This window comes from Equus asinus, chromosome 10, assembly GCF_041296235.1.
Source record: "Equus asinus isolate D_3611 breed Donkey chromosome 10, EquAss-T2T_v2, whole genome shotgun sequence".
In the NCBI taxonomy this organism is placed as follows: Eukaryota; Metazoa; Chordata; class Mammalia; order Perissodactyla; family Equidae; genus Equus; species Equus asinus.
Window position 1 is genome coordinate 36,663,803 of NC_091799.1, and position 20,577 is coordinate 36,684,379.

Genomic DNA, 20,577 nt, shown 5'->3' on the forward strand with positions numbered 1-20,577 from the left:
TGTTATGCAGAGTTACTCAACTATCATAACCTCATGTTTTTGCAACCACCTTCCCCAAGGTCCTAACCTAGTCCAGCTTCCAAGAATCTGCAATCATCCCCAGAAAGGTCAGGCCTCAGGCTTAGGGTCATGGTTAGCTCAATACCATGCTGATAGGATCTTCTAAATGTTTGATTTCAAGCTGATCGAGGGCTAGAATGGTACTGAATTCACTTCTGATTCTTCCGTGCACAGCAGGGCTCTTGGCAGAGAGCATGGACTCAGGAAGTTGACTGAACTGAACTCTTCTCAGCCTATCCAGAGAAAGATGACCATGCAGTGAGTGGTCAGCGGGACTCCCCTGTCCTGGGACTGAGACCCACCTTTCAAAGAAGGAAGACAGAGGAAAAAGAAGGTCACACATTGAGAGAAATGTCCCAGGAAATGTCTCTGCTGGAAATGGGGTCTGGATGAATCGACTTCACCCAAATGGCTCCACAGGTGTGGCTTCCATTTCAGATGAAAGTAATTAATTGAAAATCACGTTAATAAAGACCTTACAATTTACGTCAAACTATACTTTGCCCTTTGTTGCAATATACCAATCTTTTCTTTTTTTTTTTAAAAGATTGACACCTGAGCTAATATCCATTGCCAATCTTTTTTCTTTGTTTTTCCTTCTCCCCAAAGCTCCCCAGTACATAGTTGTATATGCTATTTGTAGTTCCTTCTAGTTGTGCTATACGGCTTGATGAGTGGTGCTAGGTCGGCATCCAGGATCTGAACCAGCAAAACCCTGGGTCACTGAAGCTGGAGCACGTGAACTCAACCACTCGGCCACAGAGTGGCCCCACCAATCTTTTCCAAAGAATGTAATCTCAAGGTGCAAAGGGGACATTTTTGGTATCCTTTCACATGTACTCTCCCCCTGCCCTTCGCTCTGAGATTCAAAGTTTTCCTGGAAAACACCACCACCACTGCCACGAGGCTTCCTCCTGCATTCTAACCTACTAAGCAACAGTTGGGGAGACAGTGTGCTCACCGCATGACAAGCCAGAGTTGCAGTAACACGCCTCCTTTGTTAAACAGAAGTCCTTTAGGACAGGAACACCAGTAAGGAGCCACAGTGTTTTCCCAATTTGCAAAGAAAAGCCACCAAATTCTACAACTCAATAAAGGTGGCTTTTAGTTTCAGGACTTACCTCTCCTTTTCCTGCCCCAGTTGTCTTCTTACAGACTTCATGAATAAAGACTACTCATTTACTCTCTCGAGAATCTGATAATTAGACCATGTTGACAGGTCAGGCAGTCAGATCTTCAGGTTTCCTGAAGAGTCCTTTTAAACGCTTGCATTAAAAATGACCCCAAATTCATACTTGTTACAAATGGTCCTAAAGGCCAAAATTACAATTGCAATCAAAGAATGAAAATCACAAGAATAAAACAACCATGTACTAAGTACCTACCATGTGTCAGATGTCGTATTAGGCATTTTATATGTGTACCTTTTCCCATCAATCTCTCAAGGGAATCGGTTGAGGTAGTCATCATTTTCCAATTTTACAGGTGGGTCTAGGAAGCTAAGATTGCCCAGGAAAACACAACTGGCATTGCGAGAAGTAAGATTCAAAGCCACGCCTTTGTTCCAAAGGGCCCATGAGCTTTCTTTCCAGTCCTTTTGGCTCCTCCCAAGAACTTAATAGTAGACCTTGGGAAGAGTCCGTTCTCTGACCTGGGAAGTATTCAAGCTGGTGCTGGATAGCAGGTTGCTAGAGATGCTGCAGAAGGGATGTGGGCATTACAGTGGGATGGCAGAGGGCAGCTCTAAGGTCTCCTACATCTCTCAGAATCTGTAGACTTCCTCCTCTCCTAAGCGCTTCATTCTGCAGTCACCTGACGTGAGCTGAGTAACCAAAACACTCCTGTTCCTTAGTCTGATCAAAACTGGAAACCATCCCTCTGCTCACTCCGCCACACCTGCAGTCTCTCTCTTTCTCTCCTTTGCTTTCTGTTTCTCTCTCTCTTTCTTCTACAGCTTTGGTTGCATGGCCAGGGCGGAGACCCCCCCCCACAGCTTCCTGTATGTTTTCTGAAGTTCCAAAACTGGGCTGTTAAACCCTCCTCCCAACTGTTGTTTCCTCAACATCCTTCAGCTATAAGAAATCACTGCATTACCCCTAAATTATCTTGTGATCCAATCAGATATACTGCCCCACCCATTCACCCTTCCCACCCCTACTCTGCATTTTGTGTAGTTAGCTTACATATCTGGCACCCCAAACACTTTTGGCACACGTTTGGGTTTTTTTTTTTTAGAACAAGACAGGATCTAAATAAGTAAATAAATCTGCTTGGTATTCCACCCGCTTTCTTGCTCATAACCACAGGGGAAGAATCCACCACTAATCCATCTCACACAATATGCTCTTTCCACAAGCAAGGCTCACACAGTATAGACGGACATTTTTGCCATGGCACCAGACAGATGCTCAACTGAGTTCACCTCACCTTCCCAGTCCAATTTCTATACGCTTTCAACCTTTTCACGTTTCTTCCTTCACTTGAACTGTCATGTTTTCCTGTAAGACTTTCCTTCCTCTAGAAAGAATGACTGGCAATTAATCCCAGCCCACCTCAACCTTAAGTGGTCAATTCCGGCTCGGACACCCATTTTTACCATTGGAGTCTTCTACTTCTTCAGCCGGGGCAGCTTTTTGAGAGGAGTGGTGGGCGTGTGAGGAGAGGAGACTGACAATTCGTGGCCTGGGGAGGGTCAGGGCTTTTCCGTGGACCTTGAGGGAGTGTTCCTTCAACTGGCTGATTGTCATGGTGGAAAAGGAGCACCAAGAACACTTGTAGGCATGTTCACCTGGAAGGAGATGGCGGTAAGGGACAGAAAAGGAGGAAGAAGGGATGGGGGGGGGGGATGGGAAACAAAATAACATGGTCAGTTCGCTCTAGAGAAGTGCTTCTCCAGCTTCATGGTCTGAGAATCCTCACAGGCCAACTGCCCGCCCATTCCCACAACCACACGCTCCTTCGGGATTGAAACTCTCTGCCGAGCTCCATAATCAACCGACCTTGTCCCTTTTCATTTCATGCTCTACTTACTTGGATGAGGCGATGGGTTGATTCTCCAACAGGGAGTGAAACCAAATGTGCATGATTCCCCCTTTGGAAAGGTTTCCCAATGCCCCTTCCTGCCTCTCTCTACTGGAAATGACCATGTTGGTTTTCATTCAAGGTCGCCTTTTTATCATCCACAGAAAATAATATTCTTAATTCTTATTCCAAGGATCTATTAGTGGCTTTTCAAGCACAAAGGCACTCGGTGCATACTCTATTGTGCTATTCTCATTCTTTGCTTCCTTGCTGACTACACACCTCCTCGATTCCACACATCCTGCATGTTTTGGGTTTTTCTGGACCAGTTCAAACACTTCAGCATAAAATTCCATCTCCCCAACTAATCAATAGTGCAGAAAAGGGTAAAAATAAGTCATTTCTTTAACTGAGAGAGTTATATACGTATAAATATGTTTATGTGTGAATGTGTGTGTGTGTGTGTATATCTCCAATATTCTTCAATAAACAGGGCATTTAAGTAAAAGTAAGTATCTTTCTTTTAATTATTTTTATACCACTGAAATACAGCATGGATCACTATGACCAAATTAAGTTAGAGTACGATTTACCTTTGTCCTAAGTCAGCTTTTAAATTAATTGCATTTTAAGAAGCAAGGGTATAAAATGGCATGCTATGTTGTTGGACAGACACACATTAGGATGGTCAATTCAGAAGGCAGTTTTGCCTTTTATAACAATAGGCTTAGAATGCTCATGTCTGCAACTCAATAATTCCACTTCTGAGAGTTTATATTAAGGAAATATTCTTTAATACATTGAAAGCTTTACTTAGAAATACACATTATTTATGCCTGAAAAATGTATGAAAGAACATAAATTTCCAATCACAGGGAAATGATTAAGTAAATGTGGGCAGATCTTCTTAATGAACTACCACTCATTAAAATAAATTCTTGAAACGTTTGTAATAATACAGAAAACTATGAAAAATAAAATACCGATACTCAGAAAAATAAATAGAAAGATATAATATATGTTAGATTAAATTATAATCACATTGTTAGAAATAATTATAGAGGAAATGGTTGAAAAGGAAATATCAAATGTTAACAACAGTGGTCTTTAGATAATAAGATTATGGATGACTAGTTTCTTCTTTCATTTCCAATTTTTCTTCTAATGAACGTTATTTTTTTTAGTTAATTAATTTATTTTGGTGAGGAAGATTGACACTGAGCTAACATCTGTGCTAATCTTCCTCTATTTTGTAAGTGGGATGCTGCCACAGCGTGGGCTGACAAACGGTGTGTATGTCTGTGCCCAGGATCTGAACCAGCGAACCCTGGGCAGCCAAAGCAGTGTGCAAACTTAACCACTATGCCCTGGGTCAGCCCCTGAAATTTATTTTTAAGGTGAAATTTAAAAACCAGAGAAGAAGAAAGAGAAGGAAGTAGAGGAATGAGAAAGGATCCTTAGTAATGAAAATTTTGGGGACCAGTGAAAATGAACTGCGACAGAGCTGGCATCTACAGGTTAATACTAACGAAGCAGGAATGAGAAGGAAAACCTCTGCCTTTGCTTTTACCCAGCTCGGACGGTTACTTTTCTGTTACGCTGAAAATTACTAAATGATTTCGCATGATCAGTGAACTCAGCATCCCAAGTTCTGCCTTAAGCCTCCTTTTCAGCACTGAAGATTCCCAGAGCTCGCATTTCCGGGGAAGCCTTGAGTGACGCAACTTGCTATAGCCCAAGGCAGAAGAGAAGTTCAAACAAGTCACAGAACCCAAATAGGAACACCAGTCAGTTTGTCCCCACAACCATTACTCAGGAGTTACAGGATAATGCTGGGCCACGAACAATGATATTTACTAACATAACAAATATATAAATATACATGACGTATTATTACATAGTATATATTGCATATATTTATTATTATTATTATATGTAATACTACTGCTTTCCTTATTTCACTTTTCAAATTTTTAATGCAAGCCTGCCTCTGTGAACTTTGCTGGGTGGTTGTAAGTAAGACAACCTGAGAGAATTCAAATCCCCATTATTTGGTTAGTCCACTCTACTTTTTATTCTTTAAAATAAAGTAAAATAATCTACCTAGAGCAGACAAGATGAGTCAAGAGTCCTTCGGAAAATGTACTGGCCTTCTCCAAGCCAAGCCACTCTCATCATCTAAGGGTGATGTCATGGACACCAAGGTTCCAAGGTGTGTAGAGAACTGAATTATAGTGTTCCCATTATTTCTTCCGAATGTTTCCTTTTGGCCAACCAGTGACTACAAGAAGGCCATTCTGCTTGGTCAGCTCCAAGGACGTACATTTTAGATCAGTGCCCTGGAGTCAGCGAGCAGCCTCTGGCTCTCTCTTAAAGTCCTTCCCACAGGCCAAATCATTTATCCAATTTCCACTGGTGAAATGCTTTCGACAAGGCTGAGGCTGATGGGAAAAACTCACTGGGATGGTATTCCAGCTGAATAATTTACAATGCACACAAGTTAGAAGAGAGTAGTTTGACTATTACTCAACATAGTACTGGAGGTTTTGGCCAGAGCAATTAGGCAAGAAAAAGAAATAAAAGGTATCCAAATAGGCAATGAATAAGTGAAACTCTCACTGTTTGCAGATGACACGATTCTATATATAGAAAACCCTAAAGAATCCATCAGAAAACTATTAGAAGTAATGAACAACTTCAGCAAAGTTGCAGGGTACAAAATCAACTTACAAAAATCAGTTGCATTTCTATACTCTAATAATGAACTAACGGAAAGAGAACTCAAGAATACAATCTCATTTACAATTGCAACAAAAAGAATAAAATATCTAGGACTAAATTTAACCAAGGAGATGAAAGACCCATACAATGAAAACTATAAGACATTATGGAAAGAAATCAATGATGACAAAAATAAGTGGAAAGATATTCCATGCACATAGATTGGAAGAGTAAATATAGTTAAAATGTCCATACTACCTAAAGCAATCTACAGATTCCATGCAATCCCAATCAGAATCCCAACAACATTCTTCACAGAAATAGAACGAAGAATCCTAAAATTCATATTAGGCAACAAAAGATCCCAAATAGCTAAAGCAATCCTGAAAAACAAGAACAAACCTGGAGGGAGCACAATCCCTGACTTCAAACTATACTACAAGTCTAGAGTAATCAAAACGGCGTGGTACTGGTACAAAAACAGACACACAGATCAATGGAACAAAACTGAAAGCCCAGAAATAAAACCACACATCTACAGACAACTAACCTTTCAAAAAGGAGCTAAGAACATACAATGGAGAAAGGAAAGTCTCTTCAATAAATGGTGTTGGCAAAATGGACAGCCATATGCTAAAGAATGAAAGTAGACCATTATCTTTTGCTATACACAAAAACTAACTCAAAATGGATCAAAGACTTGAAGGTAAGACCTGAAACCATAAAACTCCTAGAAGAAAATAGAGGCAGTACACTCTTTAACATCGGTCTTAGAAGGATCTTTTCGAATGCCATGTCTACTCGGGCAGGGGAAAAGGAAGAAAAAATAAACAAGTGGGACTTTATCAGACTAAAGAGCTCCTTCAAGGCAAAGGAAACTATGAACAAAACAAAAAGACAACCCACCAACTGGGAGAAAATATTTGCACATCATATATCTGACAAGGGATCAATCTCCAAAATGTAGAAAGAACTCACACAACTCAACAACAAAGAAACAAACAACCGACCAAAAAACGGGCAGGGGATATGAACAGACATTTTTCCAAAGAAGATATACAGATGGCCAATAGGCACATGAAAAGATGTTCAACATTACTAATCATCAGGGAAATGCAAATCAAAACTACACCAAGATACCACCTTATACCTGTTAAAATGCCTATAATCACCAAGACAAAAATAACAAATGTTGGAGAGGATGTGGAGAAAAAGAAAAGCCTCATACACCGCTGGTGGGAATGCAAACTGCCACAGCCACTATGGAAGACAGTACAGAGATTTCTCAAAAAATTAAAAATAGAAATACCACATGACCCAGGTATCCCACTACTGGGGATTTATCCAAAGAACTTGAAATCAGCAATTCAAAGAGACTTAGTCACCCCTATGTTCACTACAGCATTATTCACAACAGCTAAGAAGTAGAAGCAATCCTAGTGCCCATCAACTGATGATTGGATAAAGACGATGTGGTATATATATATACAATGGGATACTACTCAGCCATAAAAAAAGACAAAATCGTCCCATTTGCAACAACATGGATGGACCTTGAGGCTATTATGTTCAGTGAAATAAGCCAGACAGAGAAAGACAAACACCGCACGACTTCACTCATATGTGGAAGATAAACAAACGCACGCAAAAAGAGAACAGTTTAGCAGTTACCAGAGAAGGGGGTTGGGGGGTGAACAAAAGGGGTAAAGGGGCACATTTTCATGGTGACTGACAAATAATATTGTATGACTGAAATTTCACAACGTTATAAAGAAAAGAAAAGAGTGGTTTGAACCCCAGAGGCTCTTCCTCCATGGACTTTAGTAGAATTTTCTGGGAGATACAAAAATACTAACAGATAGAGGAAAGACCCTATAGCTAATCTCCAGTCCCATCCCCCACCTCCAGAGGGGCGTAGGGCATCTACAAGACTGTGGTATTTTCACTCCATTAAGCCAGTTCAACAGGACCCAACACCCAGGAACCAGCAAAGAGGTATGGTCATATTTCCACAGAGGAGCAAGAGATGGCAAAGTGAAGGACTCAGGTTCTGGGCAGTTTTTATAACCACACAAGAGAAGCTAATAAACAAGACAGAAGAATCCTAGCTGACTGAAAATTTTAAAAGTAAAACTCAACTAGAATTCTAAATACCTTAGCTGAGGAAATCCAAGGAGGAGATTTGATTTCTAGAAGAATCTCTGATAATATAGCTAGGTATTCTGAGGCCTTCGTTTCCCCAGTTTCTCTTTGTGTTTGATGTGAGTTCCCCAAAGGTTGTCAAAACCTCTGAGAGGACCACAGGCTGCTTCTGAGAGGGACAGAGAACATCACAGAGAGGCTCCTGGACCCCTCCCCACTGCCTTTCCTACACTATGCCTCTTTCCTCTCTTGGAAGTGTTCTGATTAGTTACCTGTGGGCATCCTCTATCATATGCAAAGTAGAAAAGAGCAGAAAAGGGAGAGAACCCTGTCAACGCCAAAGATGTAGGTGTTTGTTCTGGAATCAAATTCTTAGTGAATGGGTTATATGGCCTTGAGGGGGTTCACTTAATTCTAAGTCTTGTAACCTCATCTGACACTGAGGGTGACAACAACATCTACCCTTTAGGATTGTCATGAGGATTAAATGAGATGATGAATGTAACATGCTTAGTACAGGGTCTGGTAGGTGGGAGATGTTTATGAGCTGGGCACAACACGATGGAATGATAGAGACATAGAGACTAGCATAGCTCCTGGACACTCATGACACAAAGGCATCTCTTATCTGGTGTATGGAAATATATCCAAGGGCATCTCATGAGAAACTTCATGTCTTGAGTCCTCTTTATCCCTTTGAAGTTCCTCAAGATTATAAATTTAGTTGGGAATTATCTTTAGTGGATGTAACAATTCTCTGCATTCCATTAGAAAGGCTAGGTAATTTAGAAATTTCTCTAAAAAACAACATGTTTTTTAAACATGTTGAAATTTCTCTAAATTGAAATTTCTCTAGCAAGAACATGCTAGGAGCATGAATCTGTTAGTAGCTACTTGTTAGTAGCGTGAATCAACTTCAACACGGGTGACATTGGCTTTGTATTATTTTGGCTTTGAGCAATTCCTTAAATTTTCTTCATTAGATTAAGATAAAACTGAACACATCACCATCTCCAGAAAAACTTATTCTCACGTGTGGGGCAAGAGACTTTGAAAATTTCCCTCAATAAAGACCATTAGATTTCAAACTCAGAGAACTTGTGCGTCACGCATCCCAACTCACCAGCATGAGCTTTGAGTATATGTGTCTTCAGCCGGCTGTTATAGGAGGACTTGAAGGAGCAGAGTTTGCATCGGAACGGTTTATGGTGTCCGTGGTGGGTTTGCATATGGCGATCCAAACTTGATGTAGAGGAAAAAAACGGAAAGGGACACGATTAAAAACTGCATACAACATTTTCTCATTGCCCTTTTCCAGGAATCTCATTTCTAAGCTGCTGAAAGTCATTTTGTTACTTTCCAATGACGGAGCTTACCAAAAAAAATTTAAAATTGGCAAGAGTTGTTGTAGCTACTCTAAAAGAAGGGGAAACTAAAGGAAGGAAGAGATCAAGAGTCTTTTTGGAGTGACAGATACAGCAGTGGGAACAGGTCATGGTAGACTTGTTTTCCCTTCTCTAGATGCACTGAGCATTGGAACAGGGCATCCAAAAAGAAAAGGTAAAATATGGATGAATTCAAGCTTTCTGCCAACTCAGTGAGAAGTGCCTATCAAACACTCATTTAACTTAAAAAAAGAATGAGAATTAGAGAAATTTTATGTTTAAAAAGGGCTGACTTTCTTTTTAAATCTCAACTCCACTTTCATTGTAAAGACTTGAGTGGGGAAGGCGGGTTTCAAAGTGGCTGAACTCCTTGCAATGGGCTGTCTGTTTCCAACGTCTTTGTAAATATGAAGGCCCAGTGCAGGTGTGCTTAAAGGAAGTCACGTGATCCAAAGGCTAGTCATCCTTTCTGATAAACACAACCACGTCTGTTGTCTATGAGTCTTCCAGAAGCAACTTATAAGGAAATCATGTAATTATAATTAACTACCAGTATTTCATAATAATTACTAGTCTAAAAAATAATAAATCTGCTAAACAAGGTGTAGGAAGAATTTCTAATTCGTTTCCTTACCCCAGAGAACTAGATTCCATTCTAAATGACTCATCTGGGACCAGTACTACTTACAAGTCAAACATATAATGTTCTCCTGAGCTCCAAAGCAGGACTTTCAATTGCCTCCGACCTCTCCCTCTGGATGTCCTTTAGCTCTCTCTCTTAAACTCAACCAGCCCTAAACAAACCCATTGGGATTTTTTTCCCCAAAATAAACTCTCTTCTTCATTTCCTTGTTTTTGTAAAGGGCACTACCAGTCTTGCAGTCAACTAGATTGCAAATCTACGGGTCATTTATACTCTGCCCCCCATCCCCTACATTAAGTCAATTTTTCCAAGTCATGATGACCTCAGTTCCCTCAACCATTCCCAAAGTTCCATCCCAACTTCTTGGGTCAGCTACTATCACTGCCTCCTAATTGGTCTCCCCCATCTTTTTTTCAACTCAAGAGCACAAGCTAAGGAGTCTGACTGCCTGGGATCAGATCCCAGCTACTACCTAGAAGCTGTGTGGCCTTGGGCCAGTTACATAACCTCTCTAGGCCTCACTTTTCTTATCCATATAGTGGTGATAATAATGGGACCCTACCTCATACCACTGTTTTGAAAATAAAATAGATAATACTTGAAGGCACTTGGCACAGTGCCTGCCACATAATGAGGCTCAATAAATGTTGGCAACTATGATGACTTTACTCACTTCAGAGTCTTCCTTCCACCAGTAATGGAAAACACAGAGCACTAATTCCACATTCAGAGACTCCAATATGGTCTCTACTCAAGTACACAGACTTCATCTTCCACTATTCCTCTGCAAATCACTTAAAGATTGGTCAATCTGGATCACCACCTAGGCCCCCATGAGTCTCAAGCTCTCTTCCTCAGCCTCCTGCTCTCTCACCTTTTCCTCCACATTGTATGTCCTTCCCAAACTATTCATGTCCTTTCTGCCACCTTTAATACTTAATTCAAATGCTCCCTACTCGATGAAACCTTCTGGACTCTTCCAGAGTGGATGTAATGTTTCCTTCCTTTGAAACTTCATAGCATTGATTGTATTGATTTATGCCTTACAGATTTTAAAGACATGGGCCTTATATTGCAGAACCCTTTGTGTGCTTGCTTTACTTATAACCCAACTAGTCCTTAAGTCTCCTTAGACCACTGACCACATCCTATTCATCTTTATATTCCCTAAAGCGGATTCCAGCACAGTGCCTAGCATGGGGCATATTTATTCATTCACAATGATTTAATGAGGTTCTACTTTGTGTCAGAAAGTATCTTAGATGCTGTCCAATAAATACTCATCGAATTGACAAGAACTATATAAGTTTTATGTACATGGATCAGTGCATGGATCTGATGACAAAGATTCGCCATTAGGTCCTGCATAATAATAAAGAGTTTCTAACCCATCCTCACCTCTGGAGAAGCACTGCCTCCTCCTGCCTTTCAACAGCCACTAACTAGCACATTATCGTTTTTAAGAAGCAAACAGCCCCTCATTTACTTTCAATTATCATAAAAATAAACAGCACGTCAGTCTTACAATCAGTCACCTTCATCCAAGACAGAAGAATGTATTCAGCTAAGGAGAAAGGCAACAAAGGCTGTTTCTTCTCAGAACCATCTCTCTTCCCATCACCCCGAAGAACATTACACAAGACGCCAAATCTACAATTTCAAAGCTGTGATGGGCAACAGGAAGCTCCCCCTCCTCAACCACCCTGTACTTCAAGCACCTCTCTGGCATCCACAAACTTCTTCACCTTTCCGGGTCTTTCAAAATATCAAGCAAAGAGTCTTTGGTCACATGGGTTAATAGTCCTGTTTTTACCTCCTTAGCCACTCAATTTCCCAAATGGAACTTGACTTCCTCAAATGATCATTAGATGATTAGGTTCCAGATGAATGTCTGACAGATGCACCAGTAAACTCCTCTACTCTCTGGTCTTTCCTTGTGTAAATGATGGCAATACTTCCAAAATTGTCATTTAAAAAATGCCTGTATTTGCCACATGTAATGTAAACCAAAGAACCTCCACTTCTTAGCCCCATTTGACAGATGAGGTGACTGAGGCTCAAGGTAACATAGTCAACTCAACAGCAGGTGTGAACCACAAGCGGGGCCTTCTGACTCCTCCAAGCTTCTCCTGCTCTAGCGTAGCTGCCTTCCACTATTACTTCTCCTCCCAATGACCATTTGCAACCACTCAATAGCACTTACTTGTGCCTGAAAGCAGAAACAAAGGAGCAATACTGGCAGCTGTACTTGTCCTCGCGGGTAAACATGGCCAGGGCCAGATGGCTCCTCTCATGAGAACGCAGCCCCTGCATGGACATCAGGACTCTGTCACATTGACTACAATGGTATCCCCCCGGCCGGGTTTCATCCTCCAACATTCCATCAAGCAAGCAGTGTTCACCATCCACCCGGTCCACCAGGGCACCACTGGCATCTTTGGCTGCTTCCAATCCATCCAGGAACAAGTGGGAAGGGTCTTCAGCCTCCTGCTAAGAGAACCACACACACACACATGCCCCACCAACAAAATAAATATCCATCATCATGGCCCCCAGCTTTCCTCCTCTCCCTTCATTCTCCCAAACTCATCAGCATTTCCTGTTAAAGCTTCCTCCCCTGCCTCTCCAGCTCCCCCTACAGGGAGGGCAAACCCTTCTTGGCGCAGTGGTGGTGATTTTAGAGCAACGTATCGCAACATAGGCTGCTACTGCGTGGGAAATGGGCGAGAGGGGCTCTCCCACTTTGAAAACAGTTCACTCAGTTATCTCCCATGTCAAAGAGAAAATTCACATTGTGATCCCCTAAACTGACATAAAGTAGGATCACGGTTATGGCTCAGAGAAAAGAAAGGAAGGAAGGAAGAGCAAAAAGCAGAGTGGTTTGGGCCTTTAGGAGCCTTGGGCTATCTTTGGGAAATGAAGGAAAGTCAAAGATGCTGCTCTCTGCCACCCACGCTCATCCCCATCCCACAGACAGTGACTTCCCTCCTTGACTGGAGGTTGCTCTATAATTAATTCAAACAACTAAGGAGCAGCCTGGTTTTAAGCCACTCGTGTTTCAAGGTGGCTCCTTGGATTACTGATTAAACAGGAAGAGTCGCTTGGTTTCCCTCGAGAGATTCCAGGGTGCAAGCCTGGGACCCAGCACAGAGGCGTGGAGGAAGCTGACCACCACTGCCCCTGGGTGACACCACTCTGCCCACAGCAGGAAGCTTTCAGTCTTTGCGGACAAAAAGCAGAAGCTTTACGTCTGCGCCACACGGGCAAAACAGGACGCAAGATCAAGAAGAGCAGATGACAAAAATATATTCACGGATCCAGAGAGAAAGAACAGAGCCCTGAACTAACGTCTCTGCTCAAAAGCAAGTGCTTAGCAATATCCTGGCAGGCAGGGATGGCGGCTGGGTTATTGAAACAGGGGCTGCTATTAGGATTATGATGTGCAAAATAGGTGGTCTAATGAAGGTGGGGGCAAGAGGGAAGGCACTGGTCAGCAACACATGGGGAGAGCGGATAGAGGAGACAAATCAGGTCAATGGGCTCTCAGGGCCAATTGGGACTTGAAGGCCTCTAGTTTTAATGTTTCTTATGCTCCTCAAAGGACCCAGGAGAAGAAGTAAAAGAGATTCTCCTGGGCTCTGCGCACCGACAGCCAAGTGGGAACAGTCAGAGATCGCAGCGGGAGGAGCAGCAGAAGACATGGGAACAGAACCCACTTGATCCCTCTTAAGGGCACGGGCAACACCTAATGGCACTAAATGCAGAACAGCAGGGCGACCCAAAGCCTCCTGTACCGAGAGGCCCGGATCTTCCGTTTCCACCAAACTATCCGCGTGGAAGGGAACCAGATCGAAACGCGACCAGGTCGAAACACGAAAGGTGAGGAAGGTCCAACCTGCAAAGAAATCAAAACACGCCAGACCAATCCGAGCACAAGTCAGGAATGCCCACCTTCTGGGAGGCCCTACCTGAGCTGCTTTGAGCAACAGGGTTACTAAGTGATGCGAATTGCTCATGCACAAGAACGCTCATCCCGACCCTCCCGGTTCTCACCTTCACGGCGGCTGACACGGCTGGGACACTGCCGTACTGGACGTGTTTCCGGAGGTGATTACAGATGGCTCGGAGCGTCGGGTGCACTTCCACACAGAACTTACACTTGTAGCCCACCACCTTCCTCTCCTTGATCTTTGGCACCTCTTCTAAGTGACCAAAAGGCTGGTAAAATACAGTGGTAGCCATCAGTACTCCGAGCCCTCCCTCAATGGCCGGCATTTATTCTTGTGGCTTACTAGCAGATTTTATTTTAAAGCAGATTAGCAGGTTAAAAACCAAGGGAGATCTATGTGAGTGTTTTTACATAATGAATTCGTCAGAGTCGTGGCACGCTGCCTACTAGGCAAAGTCTCTGGAACCCAAATACGTTACAACTTGTGAGGAGAGAAGATTTCTGTGCAGAAGCCTCAATCGTCACTGCCACCAAGGTATCTGGCTTGCAAACCAATTTCAACTACGCAGGTGAAACGTTGCATAGCTACGCCATTAGCGAACTTCTTGACCCAAAAAACATCTACTCCTTGAGATGTAAGGTTCCTGTAGCAGACACTGCAGACCAAGACATGGCTGAGAAGCGCTAATGATACCAAGAGACGGCCCACAGCTGCCTTAGGAAAGAGCGAGCGTTGTCGTGTAACTAGGTCTCAGACAAGGCTACTTGGCAGAAGGAAATACAGAGAAACCGCCCCAACCCTCCCCTGGGGAGCCTTGGGAGGAGCGAGCGGGAGGGGAACAGGACCGTGGAGAAGGGTGAGCACAGAATGGGGGATAATCAAGCTCGAAATGTGTAATTGACTTATTGAGCTCTCTGGCAAGCTAAGTCACTAGGAAGCCCGTAGCAGTTTGGCTGGCAACGAAGAAGTGCATGTGGGCATCAGTGATGAGAGGCCTCCTGGGGGAAGGGAAATCAAAACATATCCTTACCCTCTCTTGTTTGAAATCTGCAAAAGCACCATCTGCATATTTCTGCTTGCTCAAAAGCTGTTTCCTCCTCTCCTGACGTTTGGCACGCTTCTGGAATTCCTCATTGTGAATGTTCAAGTGTGAGGTCAGCTCGGCGGTGCTCTGCAGTTTGCTATCGCAGTGCTTACACTGGTAGGCGGAGTTCTGCAAGCGGGGGCCGCTGCCCAGGATGATGAAGTCCCTCTTCAGGTCCCGACTGTGGTGGTCAGTGTAATGCATGCACAGCAGCTCCGCCGTGCTGAAGGACAGCTTGAAGCATTTGATGCAGCGGAACGGGAGCCACTCGATTTCCTGAGCTTCGCTTCCCTCCACCTCGGCTTTCTCGAAGCTGCCTCTCTCCTCCTCTTCCATCAGCATCGGCTTCTCGTGCTCGTCGGCGTAGACGGCGGTGAAGTAGCCCCCCAGCTTGCTGGCGTGCTGCTTCTTTGGGAACACCCCCGGGTGGCGCTTCATGTAATGGGACACGATGCCCTTCTTGCTGAAGGACTGGAAGGAGCACAGGGAGCACTTTTTCTTCTCCACTGCCCGCCGGAGTTCCTCGCTGAGCTGCGGGGAGTCGTCCTTGGGGGGTGACGGGATGATCACCTTGTTGGGCTTGTCGCTGATGGTCCTGGAGGCTGCCAGGCAGTGGGTGTAATACGCATCAATATCGTGGCGCTTCTGGTAGTGGGCCGCCAGCCCTTTGCGGATGGGGTTGGTGTAGGCACACAGGGCACACTTGAAAAGGTTGTTCTTGCCCTCTGGCTGGGCTCGGACGTTGTTGTGCTTGATGCGGTAGTGCCTGGCGATCCCCTTCCTCGTGGAGCAGAAGTACTTACAGAGCTGGCACCGGAACACAGTGTGGGAGACCAGGTGCGAGGTAGAGAAGTGAGAAGTGGACAGGGGCTCCTCTCCCACCTCCTCCTCGGTGATGGAGACTTGGGAGGGGCTCACTTCAGTGGTTATCTCGGGCTCGAGGGAGACCGGCAGCTTCGGGGGTGACGGGGAAAAGACATCAAATTCAGGCTGATTGTGATACTTCTCATAGTGGATTTTGAGTTTCTCCAAAGTGCCATGCGTGTACGGACACAGTTTGCAGCGGTAGGCGCCATACCCTTGCTTGAAGATCCTGCTCGTCTCCTCCACGTCATTCTGGGCTATGTCGGCAGATTGCTCCACGTCATGCACAAAGTCCTCGGCGGTCACCTTGATGGACGGATGTCGCTTCTGGTAGTGGGTCAGGACGCCGTGGATGCGGGTGTTGATATACGGGCAATGCCTACACTTGTAGACGGCGCCTGGGTTGATGTCGATGTCCTGGGCGAAGTCAGCAGCCTTCACTTTCATGCCTGGGTGCTTCTTCCCATAGTGGGTGAGAAGGCCATGCAGGTTATTATACTCAGACTGGCACACCGTGCACTGGTACGGGGTGGAGGATATGGCGGGGTTGGCGGAAGCTAGCTGGATGCTTTTCTCTGGGGAAAGTCTTGCATCCTCTGGGCATTCAGCTTCCTGCTCGGGGAGTGGCGTGGGCATACTGTTCTCACAATTCAAAGGGCCCACCAACTCTTCAGCAAGAGGGAGGGGATTCTCAATAGCATCTTTCTCCTTGATGATATCCAGCAGCACCGACTCATCACCATTCATGGCCCACGGGTGGAATGCTTGGTAGTGATTGGTGATGTCCCAGATGGAGACGGCTTCAAAAACACAGTCTCTGCATCTGTATGTTTTGGCTTCAGCTGGCATGGCGAGAGAGGGAGGGGAGGGGTCTGGCCCAGCCCAGAGTTTGGTGGCCATGTAAGTGTAGTCAACGTAATGTTCTGGATGCCTCCTTTGGTAATGTAGGAGCAAACCACTGGGCTCCACGTGGGAATAGATGCACCACTCGCAGTGGTAGCCAGCTTCTATCAAGCCATCTAGAAACGCCCATCGCATGATGGACGTGACCGTGGCCTTCAGGGCAGGGTGGTCTTTCTTGATATGCTTCCTCAGTGCATAGAAGTAGGGGGAGGTATACGAACACTGCCTACACTTGAGCGCTCGGAGTTTGGTCTTGTCCCGCTCCACATTAGAGGGGGGGACAAGCACGCAACTGGCAGGCTTCTTCTGGTTACGGTCACAGAGGCTTCGGATGGTGGCCGTGTGCTGCCGGATCACATCTGCGTTGGCTTTGAAGTCCCGGTGCTTCTTCTGATAATGAATGAGGACACCTTTGACCGTTCGGTTCCCGTAATCACAGTGCTGGCAAAAAAACATCTCATTCTCCACAAGAGGGCCATCTCTCTCGGAGCTGCTGCGGGTCAGCTGTGGCATGGGGGCAGGTGGCCGGGGGGAGCCTTGGGGCCCCTCGGCCCCTCTCATCATTGCAGCTGTGGGAGGAGCCTGTCTGATATATTTGGCAGTGACCTTTATTTCTGGGTGCCTTTTCTGGTAGTGGACAAGCACTCCCACAACTGACCGATTGCTGTAGGAACAGTGTTTGCAGTAGTAAAGCTCAGTACTGAGGTCTGGTGGCGGGGGTTGTGGGGGGGGTGGGGAACCCATGTTGGACATTTTGGGAGACATTGGAGCACCCACCTCAAATGATAACTGAGAAAGGGCAGAGCCCCTGTCCACAGACACCATTCGCATGGTTTTCTGGATCCTAAAGTAGGAAGCCTTTTCTTCTGGGTGTTTCTTCTGATAATGAACCAGGACAGAATGCATATTGGGGCTTGCGAATGAGCAAACGTCACAGTCATAAACGACAACGGTGTTAACCGAGGGGTCCTTCTGGTTTTCACATTCTGGAGTAAAGGTCTTGGAAGGAGTGTTTTTATTAAACGTCGCTGGCATACCGCCACCACGAGCCACAGGAGTGGAAGTCGCCATGTTCTTGGGAGCCGAATTCAGAATCTCCCTCAGTGTCTGGGATTCCGTATTCAGTCCTTCCTGCTGCTCCACGACATAGCTTGAAAATATCATCGCGTTGTTAATCTTAACGGTGGGATGCATTCTTTGGTAATGTGGCATCAGGCTTCTAACGTTCGGGCTGGTGTAGGAACAAAACCGACACCGGTAGATCAGGTCCGAATGGTCAAAGTTGAGTACATTCATGGCTTCTGGGTGGTGTTCCCCGTAATGCTGCTGCAGATCCTCAAAGTTGGTGTAATCGATGTAGCATTCCAGACACCTATACACTGCGCTGTGATCGTTGGGGTCCAAGATGTACCTAAAGCTGAATTTAATGTACGGGTGCATTCGTTGGTAGTGGGTGCTGACACTCCGGGCCGATTTGTTGTTAAAGTCACAGTGTTTGCAATAGTATAGCCTTCCAGAGTCACTAAAGTCTGTATTTTCACTATTGTGCTCAGTTCCGTAAATAGGAGTCTGGGTGTTCAGGAGAGCGGTACTGGAAACTTGGTGATCTTTCATGTTGGTCGTGGAGCCGTAATAATCCTCTTCATCTTCAGAAAGGGTGAGCTCAATCTCAGCCCCGTTGGTGGCGTTGTAATCGTGGGTGACACTTCTGAAGTTGGGCTCCTTCTGGGACTCGCTGGCATCTCGTGCCCAAATCTGTTGGGCTGCAAAGGAAGTGGGCACCTCCATGACTGGCTCCGTCGGCTCTTCCTCCCTGTCCAGCTCCACCTCTATCTCCACTTCATTGTCTTCCTCTTCCTCTTCGTCATCCTCGACATTGATCACCGCATCTTCCTGCTGTTTGGTTTGGTTAATTTTGCTTTGCAGGTTACTCGCAATCTCGTCGATCCTAGTTCTCTTCTTCACGGGCGATAAGTCGAGAGGAAAGTCATTCGCGAGCTTCCTAGAGGCCTTAGCTACAAAATTATTCTTGGAGGACAACCCAAGAATTGAGGTCTGACTTTTCTTCACAGTGTTGCTGGAAGAGGGGTGGCTGTCGGTCTCACTTTCCAATGGTAGGCTTGAGGGCTGCCCCTCGAATTTTGGCAAGTTGTCGCAAAACGAGTGTTTGTGCTGCTGATGGACTCTTAGCCCTTTCAAAGTCGTGGTGGAGTAATTACACATGGTGCATTTGTATGGGTGCAGGGGCGGGGCTTGCACAGGCGGCTGTGGCTGCTGTGTTGCTGGCGGCTGGGGCTGGGGTGGCACCTGATGTGGTGGCTGTAGCTGCGGTGGCTGCGGCTGGGACGGAGGCGGCGGTGGTGGTGGTGGCGGTGGTGGCGGTGGCTGTTGCTGCTGCAAGGGATCCAGCAAGACTCCTGACTTCCTGCCATTGATGCTTGAGCTCTCGTAAGACACTACACCTTCATTCAGTGAGGAAGAAATGCTTTCACTCTGGGAATTCACAGCATCCCAATCTGACGTTGTACCCGTGTGACACTGTTTGTGAGCCCCGAGTTTTAAGGAGCTCTTGCAAGTAAACGGACATTCGTCACATTTGTAGACAGCTGTCTTTCCAGATAAGTGGATGTTTTCTATGTGACGGGAGATGCTACGCCGATGCATGGTGAGGAAAGGACAAAAGGGGCACTGGAACCGATTCATGAATCTTCTAAATGGAATCCCCTTGGTCTCCAATAATTTGTTGCCATCTGAGCCCATCAGCTGCTCTGCAGACATGCCTGCTGTCTGGTGATCCATAGCATTTAAACCATTCTCACTGTCTATTTCATTTAACTCTTCATCAGAACTAGAGTCATTCAGCATACTGTTCGTTTCCAGGTCGGCAGAAGAATTGGTCATGTCAGCCATTCCATAACGGGATCTCTCTGCCAAGTTAACGAGGCCAGAATTGTGAGGTGACTTCGGCTTCATCGGAGGGTAAGACATGGGCGAAAACTTGGAAGCTGAAGAAGAATTGGGTCTCATGATGGAGTTACTGAGGGAGCCCCGGAAGTTGGAGACGTTCGTGTTGGGGATCTCCCGGCTTGCAGCATTCATGGACAGGTAAGTGGAGTTGGAAGTGGGGCTGGGGGCGCTCTTGTTCTGCACATCAGGTAGATTAGTCCCTTCTTGTTGCTGTCTGAGACTGGAAAGGATCTTGACCATACTGCGGTGTTTCTTCATCATGTGGTCACACCAGCGTTCTCGGCGGGGGGTCTGGTAGCTGCACCACTCACAGCAAAAGTTGCCTCGAGACTTGGTCAAAGGCTTCACCATGGATTCTAAGATGCTGCGCTCCACGACCTCTGCTGGCAGTTCCTTGCAGGGGTCCTGCAGGGACACGGGTGGGATGACGGGGTCGGGCAGCGGAGCAGGGGTAGGGGGGGGAGCAGTGGTCTCCTTCAAATTGTTCTTGTGATACATCTTCTGATGCTTAATTATTCTTGCCCTCCTCGGTGACTTGTATGTGCAAAACTGGCAAGAGAAGACCTTTCCAAAACCCTCGTGCATCATGATATTATAATTTAAGGATCCTGGAACAGGGGGTCCTGCCGAACTCCCTTCGGCTTGAGCTCCGTGGACCTTCCTAGTGTGTTCAATGAGGAGGTTTTTCGACCTGAAGTAGCGTACGCAGAACTTGCATTGAAAAAACTTGTTTGTTGGTTTGGGATTAGGGGCAATATGCTGACTGTAATATCCTGGACTGTGGCCATAGTAACTTCCAGTCCCCAACGCAGCTGCATTTTGACCTAAAGGGAAAGC

At 45.4% G+C, this 20,577-nt stretch overlaps 1 protein-coding gene across 13 annotated transcripts in view; it reads right to left on the bottom strand.

The window, feature by feature from the left end:
- ZNF462 (zinc finger protein 462) overlaps nt 1-20,577 on the bottom strand; it is a 140,790-nt gene that overhangs the window by 61,154 nt on the left and 59,059 nt on the right. For 9 of the 13 annotated variants that reach the window (XR_011506304.1, XR_011506302.1, XM_070519078.1 and 6 more), the window contains exons 3-7: nt 14,953-20,564; nt 14,026-14,190; nt 12,176-12,462; nt 9,068-9,186; nt 2,657-2,848 (exon numbers count right to left, since the gene is read on the bottom strand). Coding sequence is in view for 11 of the 13 variants with exons in the window: in XM_070519078.1 (XP_070375179.1) it covers nt 2,657-2,848; nt 9,068-9,186; nt 12,176-12,462; nt 14,026-14,190; nt 14,953-20,564 (6,375 nt within the window). In the remaining 2 variants the exon portion in view is untranslated. The remainder of the gene's footprint in view (nt 1-2,656; nt 2,849-9,067; nt 9,187-12,175; nt 12,463-14,025; nt 14,191-14,952; nt 20,565-20,577) is intronic. The other 4 variants (XM_070519085.1, XM_070519084.1, XM_070519083.1 and 1 more) reach the window with 3 other exon arrangements.